Here is an 18,701-nt window from a genome sequence, read left to right on the forward strand (position 1 = left end):
TTTCATTGGCTCTTTTTGTGAGAGAGGGCGGGGCTAGGAGAGCCCACGTGTTTTTTTAAAGTCCTTCTTTTGCCACGACAAAACATCGTCTTCAGTGTCACTGAGCAGAGGTTATGGCAAAACTACGAGGTGCGGTCTGGAAAGAGGAAACAGAAAAACCAAAGCTCTGCAGGAATAACAGAGGGAACAAAGTGTTTCCATGTGGGATGTTTCACCATTAGGACGGATCTGATTTATTCTGCATGGACCAACAGGTAGGTGCAAGTGGAAGGAAACTGCTGCTTGTCATGGGAAATATTAGAACTCTATAAATAGATGCAATGTATGCTATTACTAATATCTGCTCTTTTATAAGAGAATAAAAACAACTAACTACTTAGTTTGATTAAAAATGTATACATGATTTTAATTTTTTATTATTGTTGTTGTTGTTGTTGTTGTTGTTGTTGTTGTTGTTGTTGTTGTTGTTGTTGTTGTTGTTGTTGCTGTTGAATGTTTAGTGTTTAGTCGTGAGGACTGACCCGCAATAAGAAATCTAGGTTAAAACATAAATTAATATTTACTTTACAAATTAAAGTGATAACTCTCATAACGGATCTTGAATTGAATATAAAATCTGCGACGTGATTGGACATAGTTATTGATCTGATGGAAAATAGAGCAGCTTTATGTAACCAGTTTCCATCTGCCTTAGCTTGATGGTTCCAACTGAAAGCACAAGTTTATACACAGTTCTGTGACTCCTCTAAATAGGATGTAATATGCAATAGGTGGTGCAAGCAAGGATTTACTCAATAGGGCAGTTAGGGAAAGTCTTTGTACCGCACTCAGTGTGAGTCTGCAATGTGTGAGTTGAATATTGTCAGAATATGTTTTAGAGGAAAAAAAAGTTTTGATAAAATATTAAATAAACCTGCTAATTTATATTTGTTTTGGGATGATAACAATGACATTTATATAGATATATATAGAGGTTGTCATATTTCAATTATTTGAAAAAAAAAAAAAAAAATATATATATATATATATATATATATATATATATTAACACCTCTTTAAACTCCTAAACAAATCATTTGAGTGTTGGGTGTGGGAATAAATAGTGCTAGATACATGTTGTTGACGACAGCAGTGACATCACTGGATCAGACGATCAAATATGATTCAGGGGGAGCGTGTCCAACACATCCCATCACACGTGACGTCTCATTCACTTACAATTCATTGCTCATTAAAACAACAAAAAGGTTTCCATAGGTCAAGACTTCCTTCATTAACACTCTTTCTTTTCCGTAGAGTTACCAAAATCACAGAATGATAACAAGAGAGTTTTTTTTTTTTTAATAGAATGAGGGAGGTTTATCGGCACACGCAGTACATGCCTGGTTGTTCGTGGCCTTTTGTAGCCTGTGGTGTTGGATTTTAATGGACTGCTGCCACGAGTCAATAGGCTTTCTAATTCAGCTGCCCTTGTTGCTCAGCTGCATGTGTTGCAAGGTTACTGTTTCATCAGCTGTAGTTCATTGTCCAAGCTATGTGCACTACAGCACATCTCTGTAAGCATTTGTACAATTGTGAGAAATACACTTCTATAAACAGTGATCATGTGTGCTGTGTCCCACTGGTTTAACCTGAACTCAGCTCCCAGCGGACAGACCAGTCTAATTAAGCAGTGTAAACATCCTTTCCTACTTTGTCAGCTGTGGTTAAATACTATTTTTAGCTTTTTGTCATAGCAGCCAATTAATGTATTTACTGTATTTATATGCATTAAGAACAGTTTGTACATTGTTTCAATGTGTGAAAAATATGCAGTTGACTGAGTGTACTCTATATTATTTATGAGTATGTAACCACACACCTACAGTACATGGACAGGTCTTTGCTCTGGTTTCTGCCAATTACCCTAAAACTGTTTTCTCCTTGTCTTTAATTTCCTTAGTCCACTCCACTGATGAGGTCCAAAGCAGGAATCAGAGAAGAGTGACGGGCCTTCACTTCTGCTCCCGCAGGTCCTCGCAGGATAACGGCCTAATTTTCCTCCTGAGTTTGTCCCCAGGAACGATCGAAACTGTTTCTTCAACGGTTCTACCAAAAACTTAGACTGTTTTCCACAGCAGAATCGGCCCAGCCCCCCCAGTTAGAAGTGATGGGGAGTGTGCGAAGCCACCGTTACAGCATTGTGTCTTCTGAGGAGGACGGCATGAAGCTGGCCAGCATTGCCGTTCCGAATGGCTACGGAAATGGCAACGTCAACAAGGGACACACAAAGCAGCAACATCAGAGCCGCTTTGTCAGCAAGGATGGCCACTGCAATGTTCAGTTCATCAACATGAGTGAGAAAGGCCAGAGGTACCTGGCTGATATCTTCACCACATGTGTGGACATTCGCTGGCGCTGGATGCTGCTTATTTTCTGCCTTTCCTTTCTGTTGTCATGGTTATTTTTTGGCTTTGTCTTTTGGATTGTGGCGCTCTCCTACGGAGACTTAGAGAATGGGACTCAAATGTGTGTTTCCAATGTGGACAGCTTCACTGCTGCCTTCTTGTTCTCAGTGGAGACCCAAACCACAATTGGCTATGGTTACCGCTACGTGACGGAGGAGTGCCCAATTGCTGTTTTTATGGTGGTCTTTCAAAGTATCGTGGGCTGCATCATTGATGCTTTCATCATCGGCGCCGTAATGGCCAAGATGGCGAAGCCTAAAAAGAGGAATGAGACACTTGTATTTAGTCACTATGCAACAGTGGCCATGAGGGATGGTAAGCTCTGCTTGATGTGGCGAGTTGGAAATATGAGGAAGAGTCACTTGGTTGAAGCTCACGTCAGGGCTCAGCTCCTCAAGTCACGAACCACAGCTGAAGGAGAATTCATCCCTCTGGATCAGGTAGACATTGATGTCGGCTTTGATAGTGGCATCGACAGAATCTTTCTGGTGTCTCCAATCACCATCGTCCATGAGATTGACGAAGACAGTCCCTTCTATGAAATGAGCAAACAGGAGCTGGAGACATCAGAGTTTGAGATTGTGGTGATTCTGGAGGGCATGGTAGAGGCTACGGCCATGACCACTCAGTGTCGGAGCTCTTACGTGGCCGCGGAGATTCTGTGGGGTCACAGATTCGAACCAGTGCTCTTTGAAGAAAAAAACTACTACAAGGTGGACTACTCCCGCTTCGAGAACACCTATGTGGTGCCCAGCACGCCCATTTGTAGTGCCAGGGAACTAGTCGAGAGGAAGTCCAACGAGTCCAGCTCGAGAAACTCCTTTTGTTACGAGAATGAAGTCGCTCTGGAAAAAGTAGAGATGGAGGAAGAACTTGAGGAAGAAAATAGGGAGAAGATAAGCGTGGACAGGCTTGAGGACATAAACACAGCTGTTGGATTGGACCCTGAATGCAACCTGAACTCAATAGAGTCTAGGCCTTTGACGGCAGAGTCAGAAATCTAACTGCTTTTCTGTTAAAGTGTTAAATTCTATCAAAAAGCACATTGACGTTTGAACTTACAGATTCATGATGATCAGTTCTCCTCCTGCATAACAGTGTTAGGCAGATAATGAAAACTGTGCAGACGCTCAAGAACTATATACCAAGAAATACAACGTTTTTATTCTGTTTATGGTGATTCATGTCTGGTTAGACAAAGTCAAGGAGAAATAAGCAGTTTGATGTCTTGATTTATACACTGCAGTCTGATTATGAGCATCATGCAAGACGATATTTGAGTTTTCTCATTTTGTAGGAAGTCAGACAATGCCGGAAACATCCTAGGTGGCACATTTTACATTAACTATGGTTTATCCAACTTTTAATCTGATGTTCTGAGACTTAGATCACAGAAATAGCACTGATACTTAACTGTCATGGTTTGTTAATGAGCTGGTCTCTTAGCAAATGTATTTATGGTCTTCCTTGGTGTGTTGTTCTCTTGACATAACCTGGGTCAGTAATGTTTTGCACTGGTTGTGGCAAAGAGTTATTACTCAAACTATCATTTTGTTTAAGGTGACATTGGTAATATTAAACTTGAGAAACTTCGGTGAGTAGGCCTTGACCGAGCACACACTGCACTCTCTCACTCTGAAAAGAGAACTCAAATAATTATTTTGCTTTGTTCTGATACGTCCTAGCAATGTTCCAATGTGCAATACTGTTGAGTGGTTAAAAAGTTACAGGGAGTTCACGTTTGAGCCACAGTTTTGTGCTGCAAGGCTACATATTGTACATTTAGACGAAAACGTCGGAGCCAAAATGTATTATTTGTCTTTTAAAGCATTCTGAAGTTTGCTGATGAAGCCTTTCTGTGTTTTTTCTAGCTATAGAAAAACAAAACTCCATCACTGTGTTTTTTTTTTTTTTTAAAGCTGTAGTACACTTTTCCTGGTCAGATCATTTCCCCTTATTTATAACCCCAAGCCAAATGTGTACGTACATACAGACGACACCTTTAAATGATCTGATTCAAAATACATACATTTATTTTGATGTATTTAAAGGTAATTAAATGCAACAAAATTCAAGAAATAATGAAAAAATGTGACAATTTTAATTCCTCTTAATCACAAAGTTGGCCTTCCCTAAGAATTAAGGAAGGCTGAACTGTTTGTTGTTTGTTCCAGTCTACATTTTCAGCAGATGATGCATTTATTTATAAGTGTTTTCTCTAATATTGTAAGTGGTTATTACAAAGCTCTTTAACACTTCTCAAATATTAAACCTGTCTTAAGTCTTTATTTTTCTACTGTGATCCTCCCACTCCTGCACAAACCAGAGACTGAGAATTTATTTTATATCATTTGTAAATTATACTGAAAATACTGTAATCTCTTCATATTATTGCAGTTGTTAAAGACTTTTTTCTAAATAAAAAACTTGAATTAAGACTGCACTTTTTTTTTTTTATTCTTTATCAATATAATCATCTAACATTTTCTCAGAGAAATCGTTCTTTCAAGATATGAATCGGCTGAGTAAAACTAGAAATCACATTCCAGCTACTACACAATATTGACACCACAGCCAAGCAGCTGTCTGAGCTCACAATCATATTCACTATATTTCAACAAAATCTGGTTTCTGGGGCTCAGTGTAGAGGTTCCATATGAAACACACTTTCCTTAATGTGGTCCATTTTTAATGAAATGGTAGAAAAACAACAATTCTGGGTTTTGGAAAGAAATAATTAAGAGGGAAACTAATTGTAAAAATAGGATAAAGATAATTCTATTGTATTTTTTTTCTCTTTTATATCATGAAATCTATGCTCAAAAGCTCCTAACAAGATTAGATAACAACCCTATAATACAGACAGCCACAATTGTTCTCTTTTACCGCAGCATTATCATAACATTTAATTTGGCAAGTATTGGGATCAATGTTGTTGTGTCATGGGGAAACCTGTGTTTGCACTGTGACACATCTGTCAGCAGATTTAGCTGTTTTCCATCCATAGATGCGTCCACACGCAGACTGGGCCTCATTCTGGCAGAAAGCAGAAGATTGATCAGACGCATCCGCAGAGAGCCAGTGAGCCGATTTGATTTGTTTCTGTATAGGAAGTGTGTCTGCCTGTGGGCTTTTTCCACATTAAGCCATGAAAATGTCACAAAGCTTCAGAATTAGAATTAGAATCTTGGTTGAAAAATAATAAATCTGTTTTTACACAAAAGTCAGTTTAAGATAGATAAAAACCATTAGTTTATAACGGTGGGGGGACACAAAGCCTATGACAATGCCACCTCACTGAAAGTAAAACACAGTAAAATATCACAGTATTTGTTTGAAACTTTAGCACAGATTGATTATAGTAATAATATACATTTTTGACTTTTCAGTAGTCAGAAGATTGTCCAGATTTATCAATTATTTCATGTAGGCTAACATTACTTTGAGTTTGATGTTCTAGATTTATTGATTTTAAAAAATAAATAATTTTATCTTGAAGTTTTAACATTACTTTTTAAGTCAGATCCTTTTATACTGGATGTAATTAATAGTGCTTTGGACTTAGCAACACATTCATGCCAAACCATTATTCATTTACAACTTTTTTTGTTTTGTCTATTTGTAAGTTTTGTGGCATATTCATTTTTCACTTCACAAATTGTGTACAGGTTTTTGTATTCTTTGGCTTTAATTTAACTACATTCCGATTGCAAAAAGTATAGCATTTATTTTTTATGTCTCCCACCTCCAGCAATTTTTCTCCAAAATGTTACTGTTTAACATTGTTTACCCCCCAGCCCCACAATAATGAAAAGGGATTTTCACCTCTGATAGTTTGTGTCAAAAGAATATTATCTTGAATCCCACTACATTTGATTTTAGGTTAAATTTGATCGGTTCATCAAAGAGAATACCAAAAGAAAAACATTTCATAGGAAGAAATTACATATTGAATTACAGTACAGCCTAAAATGGAAAGCTCCAGTGTGTGTGCTGTATAGATAAAGGTAGCTGATGATGACAGGATCTCTGTCTCGTTTCACTGAAACTGCCATATTATTGATATAGACATTTGAGAATAGTCTGTAAAACGTCTCCATGAAGATTCTCAGTTACCCTTGCAGAGTATCAGGTCGTTCAGCAGCTGCTTGAGTTGTCTTCAAGACATAATCCATGTGATTTATTGTCGGTTTTGGAAGAAAAACTTGAGGAAGTCATAACCGAGGGTTTGTTTCTCGTCATTTGACAAACGGAACTTCTCCAACAGGCTCAGTTCCTTCAACTTTTTATTACTTCCTGGAGAAGGTAAGTTTGACTGATCCACATAATATAAGAGTGTTGTCATTCTATCAAACTGTAGCAGTGCCTCAAACCTCTGGAGACCCATAGACATCACATTCTCTCTGAAGATGAAACCCAACACAAGTCTGAGGGATGTGCTGGACGACGACTGTGACCTGAACTCAGACAGGAACATAAATCATGTCATGCTTTCTCTACATATGCTAATGCTTAAGCCTCAACTTTTGAGACATCTAATAAAACTTTCATGTAACTTGGATTTTTTTTTTCAAGAATTAAACTTAAATGCTTAAGACTGCACAGCTTTCCACGTGGGGAAAAGCACACACACACAAAAAAGCAACGTCACAATGGGCCTTCCTGGAGTGCAATAGCGTTGAATCAGATAATTATATAATTCTGATGACACTGCAGTTGCGTAAGTCTTCCGTGTGCTCTGCTGGTGCAGTGGAGACCTGCCAACCAGCAAATCATTCAATGATGGTAGCATGATGACGGGTGAGAGCTCGCGCCACTTTAAAATATCAGCCCATGATGTCCGATGCACTCCAAAGAGACATACAACAGAAGCAGCTGGGGGTTAAGGAGCTCAACATCCTACAGTGATGGCCAGGGTTGGGGTCAGTTATAATCAAATCAAATCAAACTTTATTTATTTATAGCACATTTCATGCACGAGGCAACACAATGTGCTCCACAGCCAAAAACAGTCAAAAACAAGTCATCTCAAGGATGACCTGCAAATTAAAAATACTATATACAAATTCAGAATAAAAACGCAACATGTACATAAAAAATATCCACATAAAGATCAGACAACCCATGCACACAAACAAACACACACTGAAAGCAGGCATTAACATCCAGACATGAACTGTTTCAAAAAGTAAAGTTTCCAATTTGCTTTTAAAAGTGTTTAATGTAGGAGCTCCTCTCAGATCTGCAGGCAGGGCGTAAAATCAGAACGCAGTCTCCCCTGCCTTGGAACGTATACGTGGAACAGCTAAAAAGCCACTACCTGTAGACCTGAGAGTTCTATCTGGTTTATATCTATAATTATTAGCATGTCTCTCATGTATTGAGGAGCAAGGCCATTCAGCGCCTGATGTTGACAGAATGTCTCAGTTTTGATATGTTCTTCAGATGATAAAATGCAGATTTTGTGATTTGAATGATGTGGCTTTTGAAATTTAAATCGTTGTCCAGTATTTCTCCAATTAGGTTTTTTGCTTGATTGTTTGTGTTTAAAGTGATTGAATTGAGATGAGCAGCAACTTTTTGTCTTTGAGTTTTTGGACAAAAAAAATGATCATTTCTGTTTTGTCTCTGTTAAGCTGAAGAAAATTGTCTGACATTCAAAGCGTTTCAGTCATTGAGACACTGCGTAAGGGAGTTTATTGGACTAAGGTCATTTGAGGATAGTGATATGTAAAGTTGTGAATCATCTGCATAGTTATAGTTGTTAATATTGTATTTCTGAATGACCAGTGGAAGTGGGAGCGTGTAGGGCTTAAATAACAGTGGAACCTTGACTCGAGGCACTCCATATTTAACACTCACTTTTTTGAGTGGCAGTCTCCAATAGAGACAAAGAACTGCCTGTCTTGAAGGTATGTTTTAACCCAGTGTAACCCCACCCATTCCTTTAATCGGTTTAATAAAATGCTGTGATCCACCGTATCAAATGCTGCAGAGAGGTCAAGAAAAACAAAAACTGATACGTTGATGGAGTCTGTGTTTACGTGGATAACATTTAAAACTTTGTCTTGAATATTATTGGTGGTCAAGTCATTGTTGAGCTGAGAGTAAACTGATTTTTCTAGAATTTTATTGAGAAAAGTTGGAGATGCGACTATAATTTGCAGTAACTTTGGATCAAGATTATATTTTCATATATATTGAAATGTAATTAAGTTCAGATAATCCACTCTTTAATTGTAATGGGCATGGGAAAGATATAAGAAAGTGGCAATTGCAATTTAATTAAACAAACCTGTGGAACCATGTTACAGTTTTAAGTCTTACACATACAGGTCGTTTCCACCAGGGATAGACTCATGGGACAAAAATTCAGCCCTGGCATCATCAGTGACACCACATAGAAGCCATCATTAAGTCAGCGATGCTCAACATGTCTCTTCCTCCAGAAAAATCTTAAAAAAGGGAAACTTTTTAACCCATTTTTACTTATTTCCTTTGGCCATTTTGCAACTTCCTTTGTCCCATTTTTGCCTGACATTTTTTTACTGTAGCTACCTTTTGCCAAAAAATAGGCATGTTTTAACTATTTTTTTAATCGTTTTATCAGATTTTTTTGGCCACTTGTCATCCAAATAAGCTAACTTTTACCCAATAAATACCACGTTTCCTTTTTTCCCTACATTTTTTCCATATCATTTGCCACATTTTGCCCATTTAAGCTACCCTTTGCCACATACCATAGTTCCTCTTTATTTGCACATTTTTTAGCCACTCTTAACTGCTTTTGGCCCATTTAAGTCACTTTTCACTCTTTTCTTGCCACGTTTTTGCCACTTTTGGACTATTTTTGACCACCTGTTACCATGTCTGCCTTTACTCGCTCGTCAAAAAAAGTAAAGTAGCGAACCGAACCGGCCCACTTTGGGTCAACGGCTCACCCCGACGATGCCCGGTATGCCAGATGGCCTTTCCACCCCTGGTTCCCACAATCAAAAGGTGGCACAAGCACAAACCACACCTCTCTGTACTCAGTGTAACACAGTGTAACACACTACAGAGATGTTTTCTTCATTAAAGTCCTTCTGACAAGTTAAAAAATACATCAATGTCAATGAGCTGCAGATCAATAACTTTACTGTCCTATAATTTATGTTGAACAGCTCATGCTGATCATACCACAACAGCTTTTCTAGGAATAAAGGCTTTTTAGAAAATCTTGGTGAAAATGTATTTATTAATTATCATCACTGCTGCCTTCAACAATCAATCTTGTAGCTTGAAAACCCACAGAAAGTCATTATATACTTTTCCTGATATTTGATCTTGTAAATTTATTTGCAAAAACAGGAATTTCAATCTTTTCCATGTTTGAAAACTTTGATTACGCACGCAGCGCTACATTAACGTATTTACATGTTCTCCTTCAACCACTAAGCGCACCGCAACCTATCTGTCCACATTGCATATTCATCAAACACGCTGAATGTTTGTTATGATTGTGTGCTTGACAGACACTGGTCTCATTTTGTGAGGTTTGCAGATATCAACACAACAGAGCGCAGAGACGTTTGCGCACGTTTTTACAGGTGCAGATCTTTAGAAAGTTTGTCTCAATTGTCTTTGTCCTTTTAATCCCTGAAGAAACAGATAGAAACTTCCAAAGAGTCTCCCTCATAACCAGTTTAGTCATTGTCCAGTCACTCATCCTGCAGGCTGCCGTTCAATGCTGCCGAGGAACACTTTAGCCAAGTCACCAAGCTATTTACAATTCAAACATTTGCATGAGCAACATCTTAAACCAGTTTTTTTTTTGCTTGTTTGTTTTTAAAAGCCAATCGTAATTGTAATGACTGCATTCTAAAAACGATAGTCAAATGACTTTTCTTAGATACTTTAAGTGGTTCGTGTTGTTGCCTCAAAGGTTTGATTTCATTAGATTTAACTCACCCATTTTGTACTAGAATGATCTTCTGCTACATTGATCTAATGAGGATTAATGATGTCGAAATGTTTTTGTGAATAGAGTTGTCATCTTTCCGGTGAATGTGTGCCACATCTACCCCCTGAGAACCAGTTTACGCACCTAAAAAAGCCAAACAACAGCCAACAGGCACGATTACTCAAACATCACCTTGGCAATGAATGACGTCAGCTCCTGTAGGAAAACCCTTAGAGGATGAAAATGAGACAAGGGGAAAGTAGATAAAATCCTAAACTACAGTATGTTGTTTCATTAGCTAAATATTATTTCACTTTGATATCTTGCGTTGACGATCACTCTTGTGAGCTCTGCTGTGTGAATCACGTAGTCTGTCACTTTTCATGATGACAATCACAGTTAAACCTAGACAGCAGTCTGGCCCGAAACCCTGAGAGAGAAACATCTGTCAAAATTAAAGCTGCACTATGTAAGTTTTTTTTTTTTTTTTTTTTTTTTGCATCATTTGTTAAAAAATCCATAGTCATCTTTGAGCATATTGTAATCCAAAGTGTTCTGAGTGGACAGTGGATCTCTGGTCCTGTAAATTAAGTTTAGAAATCTAGGAACTTGACGCTGGATGTCAGCCAATCAGAGATTTTTCTACAACATGTGTGCTCCATGGGCTGTTTTGGCTGCTCGACTGAAGTCAGGCGCGTTCACGTACCAAATGGATGGAATCAGAACAGTATCATAATGAATGAACTCGTGCAGGGTTTTGCACGAATGCACATGCTTTGTTTCACAGTTGTATTTCAGATTCACAAATGCACATGATCTAAGCACAAGATTTCAATTTTTACTTTGACTTTTAATAAATATACACTTTCTATTTATTTTATTTTTTTCACTCCTAATCCTCTTAGTCTTGTGTAACTTACTGACATACATGCATTTGTCTCACGTTTTATTAAGAAAAATTGGGTTACTTTTGAACCTCTTCATTTTAGCTTTTTTAGCTTCCTTATTATTCTTATTATATTTGTTTTTCTTATTATTAAAAGTATTGTTTTCCTCATCGGGACTAATGAGATTCAGATATTGGCTTCCATTTTTGTGTTATACATTGTCATTTCTTATTTTTTAAGTGCTTTTTGCTACTTTGAATTGCATCAAAATTGCTCTAGAAATGAAGACTGATGGACATTTCAGACCACACACACACACACACACACACACTCATACACACTTGGGCTTGCACTCACAGGATGCAGAGCACACGGCAAAGCGCTCACAATTACCCGCCTCCCCATTTTGGATTTCATTTACACAGAACAGGATTAGACGATGCAATCAGTGGTGACATTGAGCCTGGAACCCACTGGAATGGGACACCAGGGATGCCTGATCATGCCAATGACTCCTTTCTGCAGCATCGAGCCAATCAAATCCCCTTTAGACAAACAGATGGTTGATATCATTTTCTGTCCATTCTAGGTGAGATTACAGATTTAAAACCTTGGAATAACTACGTCTGACATCAGGCTGTGGGATAATGATGAGTCTAAACTGTTTCCAAGAGTAGCCAAGTGACTGGTAATAAACAGTGTGTATGTCAGTGGTAAAACTCCTACGGAGGCTGATAAAGACCGGAATCTACCAATCTGCTTTGTTTGTTTAAGAATTTATATATAGTTCAACAGTTCACATATGAAAACTATTTCTTCCAGTTTAAAAAATATCCCTGAATGCAATTTCCACCAACAACAAGATTATTTATTGCATCACAGCACAATTTTCTCTCCCGTCCTGCCTATGTTGAGATTACTGGGATGGCTTATGTTTGATTCAAGCATAATAATAAAAGAAAAGAAGCTCCAGACAGTTTTCAGAAGATGACATTTGACCTCTGATTGACGTGAGGGAGGCGAGACAGCACAGAGACTCTTCTTGGTTCATATGAAGAAGTTTCAGATATAAACATCTTAAAGGGTGTCTGTAGTGAAAATGTATTTAACAAAAAATGTGTTTAATGTATTACCAATAAACAAAATATGTGCACACATTAAAAGGATATTTAAGAACGATTTCCCGATACCTTCGGGCATAAACTATGGAGAGCCGCCATTTTGGACGCATTGTGGGAGGTAGAGGTACAACAGGTCTGTTTATATTGTGGGAAGTGTAGTTTTTCTGTTGGCTCCCTGCGCTAAGCAGCCGTGGGTAGTCACTCATCAGGGTTACAAGAGGATTTAATATCACCTTCTCAGCAACCACCTGCGCTGACTCAGCATGCAGAATAAGCCTAACAGACAGAGCTGTTGTTAGCAGCAGAAACAAGGATGTGTAATTGGGTGTTGGAAGTGCACAAATATGGTTAGCAACTGTGATGAAATCTGCGCGAAAGGATATCTGTTCATGGACGGGAAGATGCTCCAAGGAGCAGCACCTGACGGAACCCTAAAGAACAGATCAGTTCTCCCGACAGAGTTTATCATTAAACCACAAGGAGATAAGAGGGAACGATCTGGTGGGGGTGCAGTTAGTGCCATGACAGCCGCCCACAGTATCCCCTCTAAGCAGAGACGTAGTCGTGCTCCGAACAAGTACGTTTACAGGCTGCACTGAGATATTCTGTGAAGAAATTCTGTTATTGCAGCTCGACTTGAAGCGGTCCTCGCAAATCACCAAATTTTGTCCCAACTGAAACATTTTAACTGTGTATCCCATACCCCATATTATGTAGCCAATGTCTGCTAACTCTGACGCTAACTGGATTTTTCGCTTGTTTTTATAGCCACCATTGGCTTTACACTGCGCCTAGCAACAACTAACAGGAATTAATGAAGGTGCGTCATATCCTGTCCAAAATGGCGGCTCTCCATAGTTTATGCCCGAAGGTATCAAATTGTTCTAAAAAGTCCTTTTAACATATATATATATATATATATAGATAGATATATATATAGATATAGATATAGATATATAAAGGTGCACATATTTTGTTTATTGGTAATATAGTAAACACACTTTTGGTTTTCTACATTTTCACTACAGGTTTCTTTTAAAACTAGATTCATATGTTATCTAATTATTATTATTATTATTTAAACTGTGTGGGCCTGTGACTACAGTAGCTAAAGTATCCAATGCATGCATAATTTCTTTCAGCAGGATGTCAAAAGAAGGCCTGGATCTGGAGTGAAGTCTAATTAATGCAAAGCACAAGTGTAATGGAAGCCATCTCTGCTCCAGTAGAGCACTGAAAATAGGTTTTTTCCATGTCCAATAGGAGTAACTGGTAACAGGAGAAGAGCAGTAGCCTATGCTAATCGAGGGCATACCTGTGCCAGAAAGAAGGCTCAGTGTTACACCTGAGGGCTCAGGTAATCACTGTTGGCTTCTTTACTTGTTAATTACATAACAATAGCACATGTTCACCATCAGGCCGCCAAATGATAATAATAATAATAAAATTGAAGGGATTCCTGAAAGAAAAGTGTGTAAAAATGGCCAGTCTGACTCTGAGCAGTACAACAAGAAACAAACACTACATTAAATACATGCTTAAAATGCTTGAATTTTAGTTCACTTCAGTGCTCGTTTTATCCTGATGTGATGGGGCAGGGGCGGAGCTAGATGGAGGGACAAGGATTGGACAACGATTGGATCTCACATGAAATGTGTCGCAAAAGAGACACACAAAATAAATCAGTCATGAATCGATAAATAATACACGTCACACGTCACAGAACGTGACGTATATGGTCACATGACCTGATGTACCTGGTCACATGACCACTTCTCTCCACGAAAACATACTTCAAAATTATTACTGCCATATTAGACGTGAAACAACGAAGGAATACGAAGTGTTATAAGGAGGTTAGGAGCGTCCATCTTCCTGCAGTGAAGTCTAGTAGGATGAGATTTCACGGGAATAACGCGGCTCCAAATCAACCTTCAATAGAAACACGTTCAAAGCACAATTATGCTTTGTCGACATTTAGAAACACCGCTTTTATTGTGTGAAAATCTGTAATGAAACCCAGCTACTGTCTTTCATGTCTGGCAAAGAAACTCAAGAAATCACACTGTGTAAAATCACTTGTATAATGTTAGAAATGTAAATTTGAACATTGCAGTGGGATTCCAAATCCCACAATGCAATGCACAGAACTTTTCCATAGTTCAAATCAGTTGAACATTTTTGTCATTGTTGGTGACGAAGTAAAAAAAACAACTTGCAAGCGACAATTGTTTCTAAGTCAATTTTCAACAAATAGGCTATACTTTGATTTATTGAGGCCTACATTATGTCTTTATATATAAAAAATAATGTTAGTTATCATCCCCAGCAGCTTTAAAGGGCCCATGTTACGCTAAATCAACTTTTCTGTGCTTTAAACATGATAAAAGTGTTATTAGGGCTTCATACACATGTCCAAAGTGTTTTTTTCATTGATTCCCTCAATCGTTAGCTAGAGGGTGATTTGCTCCTTTCTTACTGCAGGGTGAGCCCAAACACCTCGCTCCAATTTGATGACGCGTTCCCACTTTGATGACAAATTTGACGCGCCACTGAGCTGGAGAAGCCACGCCTCCAGGAAGATCTCTACTGTGATTAACATGTAAACAGACACGCCCACAAAGGTGAGCATTTCAGCGTCCTTAACGCAGTGCTATGTGTGTATTTTCTACAGTTTATGTATGTACCAGTGAACGCCCCGCCCCCATGCTCTGTCTCGTGTTTATAAAGCAGCATGAGCTCGGCTACGGAGTGGGTGGGAGGAGGGCGGGCCGTCCTCTGGCCCTACGTCACCTTGCGGGGAGGAGGAAGTCATTGTCCCGTCTATAGACACGCCCACTCATGAATATGCATAAGTAGGCCGCAAATCAGCCTGTTTGTGTAGAGCTGCTCAGAAAGTGACTTTTCAGAGGCTAAAACTCTGGAAAACAGGCAAGTTTGGGAAAATAAACCTCAAATACGATGTTTTTGGGGTTCTTAGAACAAATGGAGATGGGTGAAAAATAGCATGATATGGGACCATTAAGAGTGCCTTGTTGGTGTAAATTGAGAGCAATCAATTTTTTGTCCCTTTGGTTCGATCCTTTTTGAACATCTCACCAGGAGGAGACTTATACAGTATATTCATATCTTACATTATGTAAAATCAAGCCTCACTTTAACTGGGTGGTTTCTTTTTCCATTGTCGTTGTTTTGCATTAACAAGCGCAGACTTGCTGTGAAACGCTCTTGATGAGAATGATCTGTCTGCACTTCCTCTCACTGGGGACGGGCATGTTTCCATTAGAGCGGCTGGCCTCTGAACACACCATCAGGAAAACAGCCTGTGGTCTGAGGCGCTGCTCTTTGCTCGCCCTTACATCTGCTGCCAGCGTATTCTTCCACCCTGGGAATAAACGCAGCGAGGGCATGTGATGGCAACCAAGAACACAAAGTCATTTACTGACCTTTTTATTTTGTGTCAACAGTAGCAGCTGTGACACTTTATGTAAACTGTATTAACAAAAGCTAAAATAGGGGTGCTCAAAGTAGAACCAGCACCCCAGGGAGAAAAGATTTGTTTTAACAATTTTGTAATGAGGAAACTATTCATGAATGTAAGCAGAGACGAAATACTTAAAGTCATTTTCAAATTAAAGGAAGAAAACTATTATTCTTTTTCTCTTTTTGTAATTAAGCAGGCAATTTTATTATGAGTAATAGAGAGAATATAATGATTTTTATCCACCACTCCATAATCATTCATGGCATTAATGTATACTCATAATCGAAAGATCTTGAGGAAGGATTATTTCCCAGTTTTTTTTTTCTGTTTTCCAGCTTCTTTTGTAAAATGTGTAATGAATCTTAAATGGTTCTGGTGAGTTTGGAGGTCAACACCTGCATATGTTTGAAAAATGTGTTGAAGACCCCAGTGAGTCGTGACTCAAGATAATACAGCCTGGCAAAAAATAAACCTAATAATATGTGCATAATTGCCAAAAATTAGCAACAATCTTTTTTTTTTTTTTTTAATTATTATTCAAAGCAGAAAATAATCAGTTTTCCCTTATACTCTACCAAGCCTCTGCATCACCATCCACATTTTTAGACCAAATATAATATGACATCTCATCAGTTATACACACTAAGAGAGGAAACTTTTAAAATAACTGACTCCAGCTTTGAAAAATGAACGCAGTCACTGTTTTATCAGCATCTGTGACATTATTTATGGATCGGACGTCAAAGGGTTTTTCAGCCATTGGTGGGTGAAAACAAAACTGGGTTTTAATATCGCTTTGATTGATTACATTCTAGCAATGTTTTGATCCCAGCAATTATTTTCAGAAATTCTATTAGTATTTCCAGATAACGCAAAAATATTGTACTTGCTAAAATGGCTTAAAACCCACTAAAATCTGCTTTAGAAACTGCTTTGTAATGAACTTTTTAAAGGAAAAATTACAGGTCAAAACCATGTTGACTTTTCTATGTGTAAGTTAACCATATCCTTACATGCAAAAATACTGAATCTTTCTGTAACAGTCAGGTGGAAGGCTTTGTAAATGTAATGCCATGTTTAATCTCATTAGTTGAGTATAAAGTACTGTTAAAGTATAAATTGGTCTTTTGTGCTGTGATGATTTATTTCAGCCACTTTTATTACATTTTCAGCGATGCAGTGGTTCTCTGCTCATTTAAGGCCTGTCTGCTTACAACATCAAAGCTCGTAGATCAATAGACGTTAGTTAGTACTAGTAATTCTAGTGATGATCAATAAAAACATGGGAACACATTTACGTAATCAGGCAAAAAAAGAAACGAGAGGTGAACACAATATCAAATGTACAGTATCTATTGTTTTCAGTGCAGATGGAGTGTCAGCGTTAGAATTTGACGTATGTCCGTCATGAGGACTGTTGGACAGATGAGATCCAGTGCCTTTACACACAGCAGCTGTTCCACTGGCTGACATCAGCCAAAGTGTGAAGATATTCAATGTCACCTTCTTTGGCTGACTGCGGTTTTTAAAATAGTCTGAATCATGCAGTAAACAGCTGAAACCTTCCGCTACTTATTTGCTCTCGACTTAACCCTTGTTAGCAGCCAGCGGTGTAGCAGCCATTGTAAAAGTGAGGGTGTTTTAAGGCGACAACCATCAACTCCCGATTTAGTTTATTAAATTAATTTATTAATGAAGCTGCTAATAAGTCAGTGATACTCAACATGTGGCTCTTTATGTCTTCACTTTAATTATTCCTTTAGAAAACTTTAAAAGGGAAAAACTTTTAAACCCCTTTTTATATTTTTCTTTGGCCATTTTACAACTTCCTTTTTCCCATATTTGCCCCTTTTCTAAAAAATGTGTCATTTTTAATTGTTTTTTAATTTTAGCTTCCTCTTGCCAACATCCCTTTTTCTTAATTTTTGGCCATTTATCCATTTTTTTGTTGATTCTTCAACCATTTTTTAGTCACTTTTCATCCAAATGATACTTGTTTACTTTTTTCCTCTACATTTTGTCTCTTTTTGTTCCACATTTTTGCCCTTTTTCACTATTGTTTGCCACATTTTGCGAGTTGTAAGCTCCCTTCTGCCATTAATTCCTTTTCTTTGTCAATTTTTTTGCCACTCTTTACTGCTTTTGGCCCATTTTAGTCACTTTTTTCTCTTTTCTTGCCACGTTTCTGCCACTTTGGGACAATTTTTTGCCACCTGTTACTCGTTTTTTTTTTTTGTCACTTTACTCATCACTGTTACCTCTCTGTTTACCTTCATCAAGTGGCTGGCTGTGATTGGCTTGATCACCATTCAATCAATCAAACTGGACGTATATGTTTTCAACAATGAATCCCTCTGGAAAAAGTGAGTGGGAGGAATTTTTGTTTTTATGACAGTTCAGGTGTCAAATCCCCCACAGGTGAGACGCACGTGTTTGCAACAATCTAAGAAAAAAAAAATAGTCTCTCTCCTAAAAATACTGCATATATTCACAATACTACAATGGTTACTGTATATTTCTACAGTACTATAATTGTTGCTTTGATTTTATACAGTAGTGGTAATATTACTGTAATTTATTAGAGTAGAAAATGTTTTACTGCACATTTTTATAGTATTGTGTTTTTACTGTGAATTTCTACAGTGTTTTACAAATAAATGCTCATTATACAATACTTTACTGTAAAAAAAAAAAAAAAAACACTTACAGTATTTAACTCCCAAAGAACAGAGTAAACTGGATATGTTTACAGACAAGTGCGAAGCGACAGGGATGAAAAGCAGCACCTCTAAATCTGACCGGAAAAGGCTGGAGTGCCTT

General features: G+C 37.9%; 1 protein-coding gene across 1 annotated transcript; it reads left to right on the forward strand.

Annotated features, from left to right (window-relative positions):
• The first annotated feature begins 93 nt into the window (after positions 1-93).
• LOC114468732 (inward rectifier potassium channel 2-like) lies at positions 94-4,415 on the forward strand. Its single transcript, XM_028455783.1, has 2 exons — positions 94-254; positions 1,943-4,415. Exon 2 carries the CDS (start codon positions 2,150-2,152, stop codon positions 3,449-3,451), a length of 1,302 nt encoding a protein of 433 aa, XP_028311584.1. The 5' UTR covers positions 94-254; positions 1,943-2,149; the 3' UTR covers positions 3,452-4,415.
• Positions 4,416-18,701: the final 14,286 nt, after the last annotated feature.

The sequence above is a fragment of the Gouania willdenowi genome, chromosome 8 (genome assembly GCF_900634775.1).
Source record: "Gouania willdenowi chromosome 8, fGouWil2.1, whole genome shotgun sequence".
NCBI classification, from domain to species: domain Eukaryota; kingdom Metazoa; phylum Chordata; class Actinopteri; order Blenniiformes; family Gobiesocidae; genus Gouania; species Gouania willdenowi.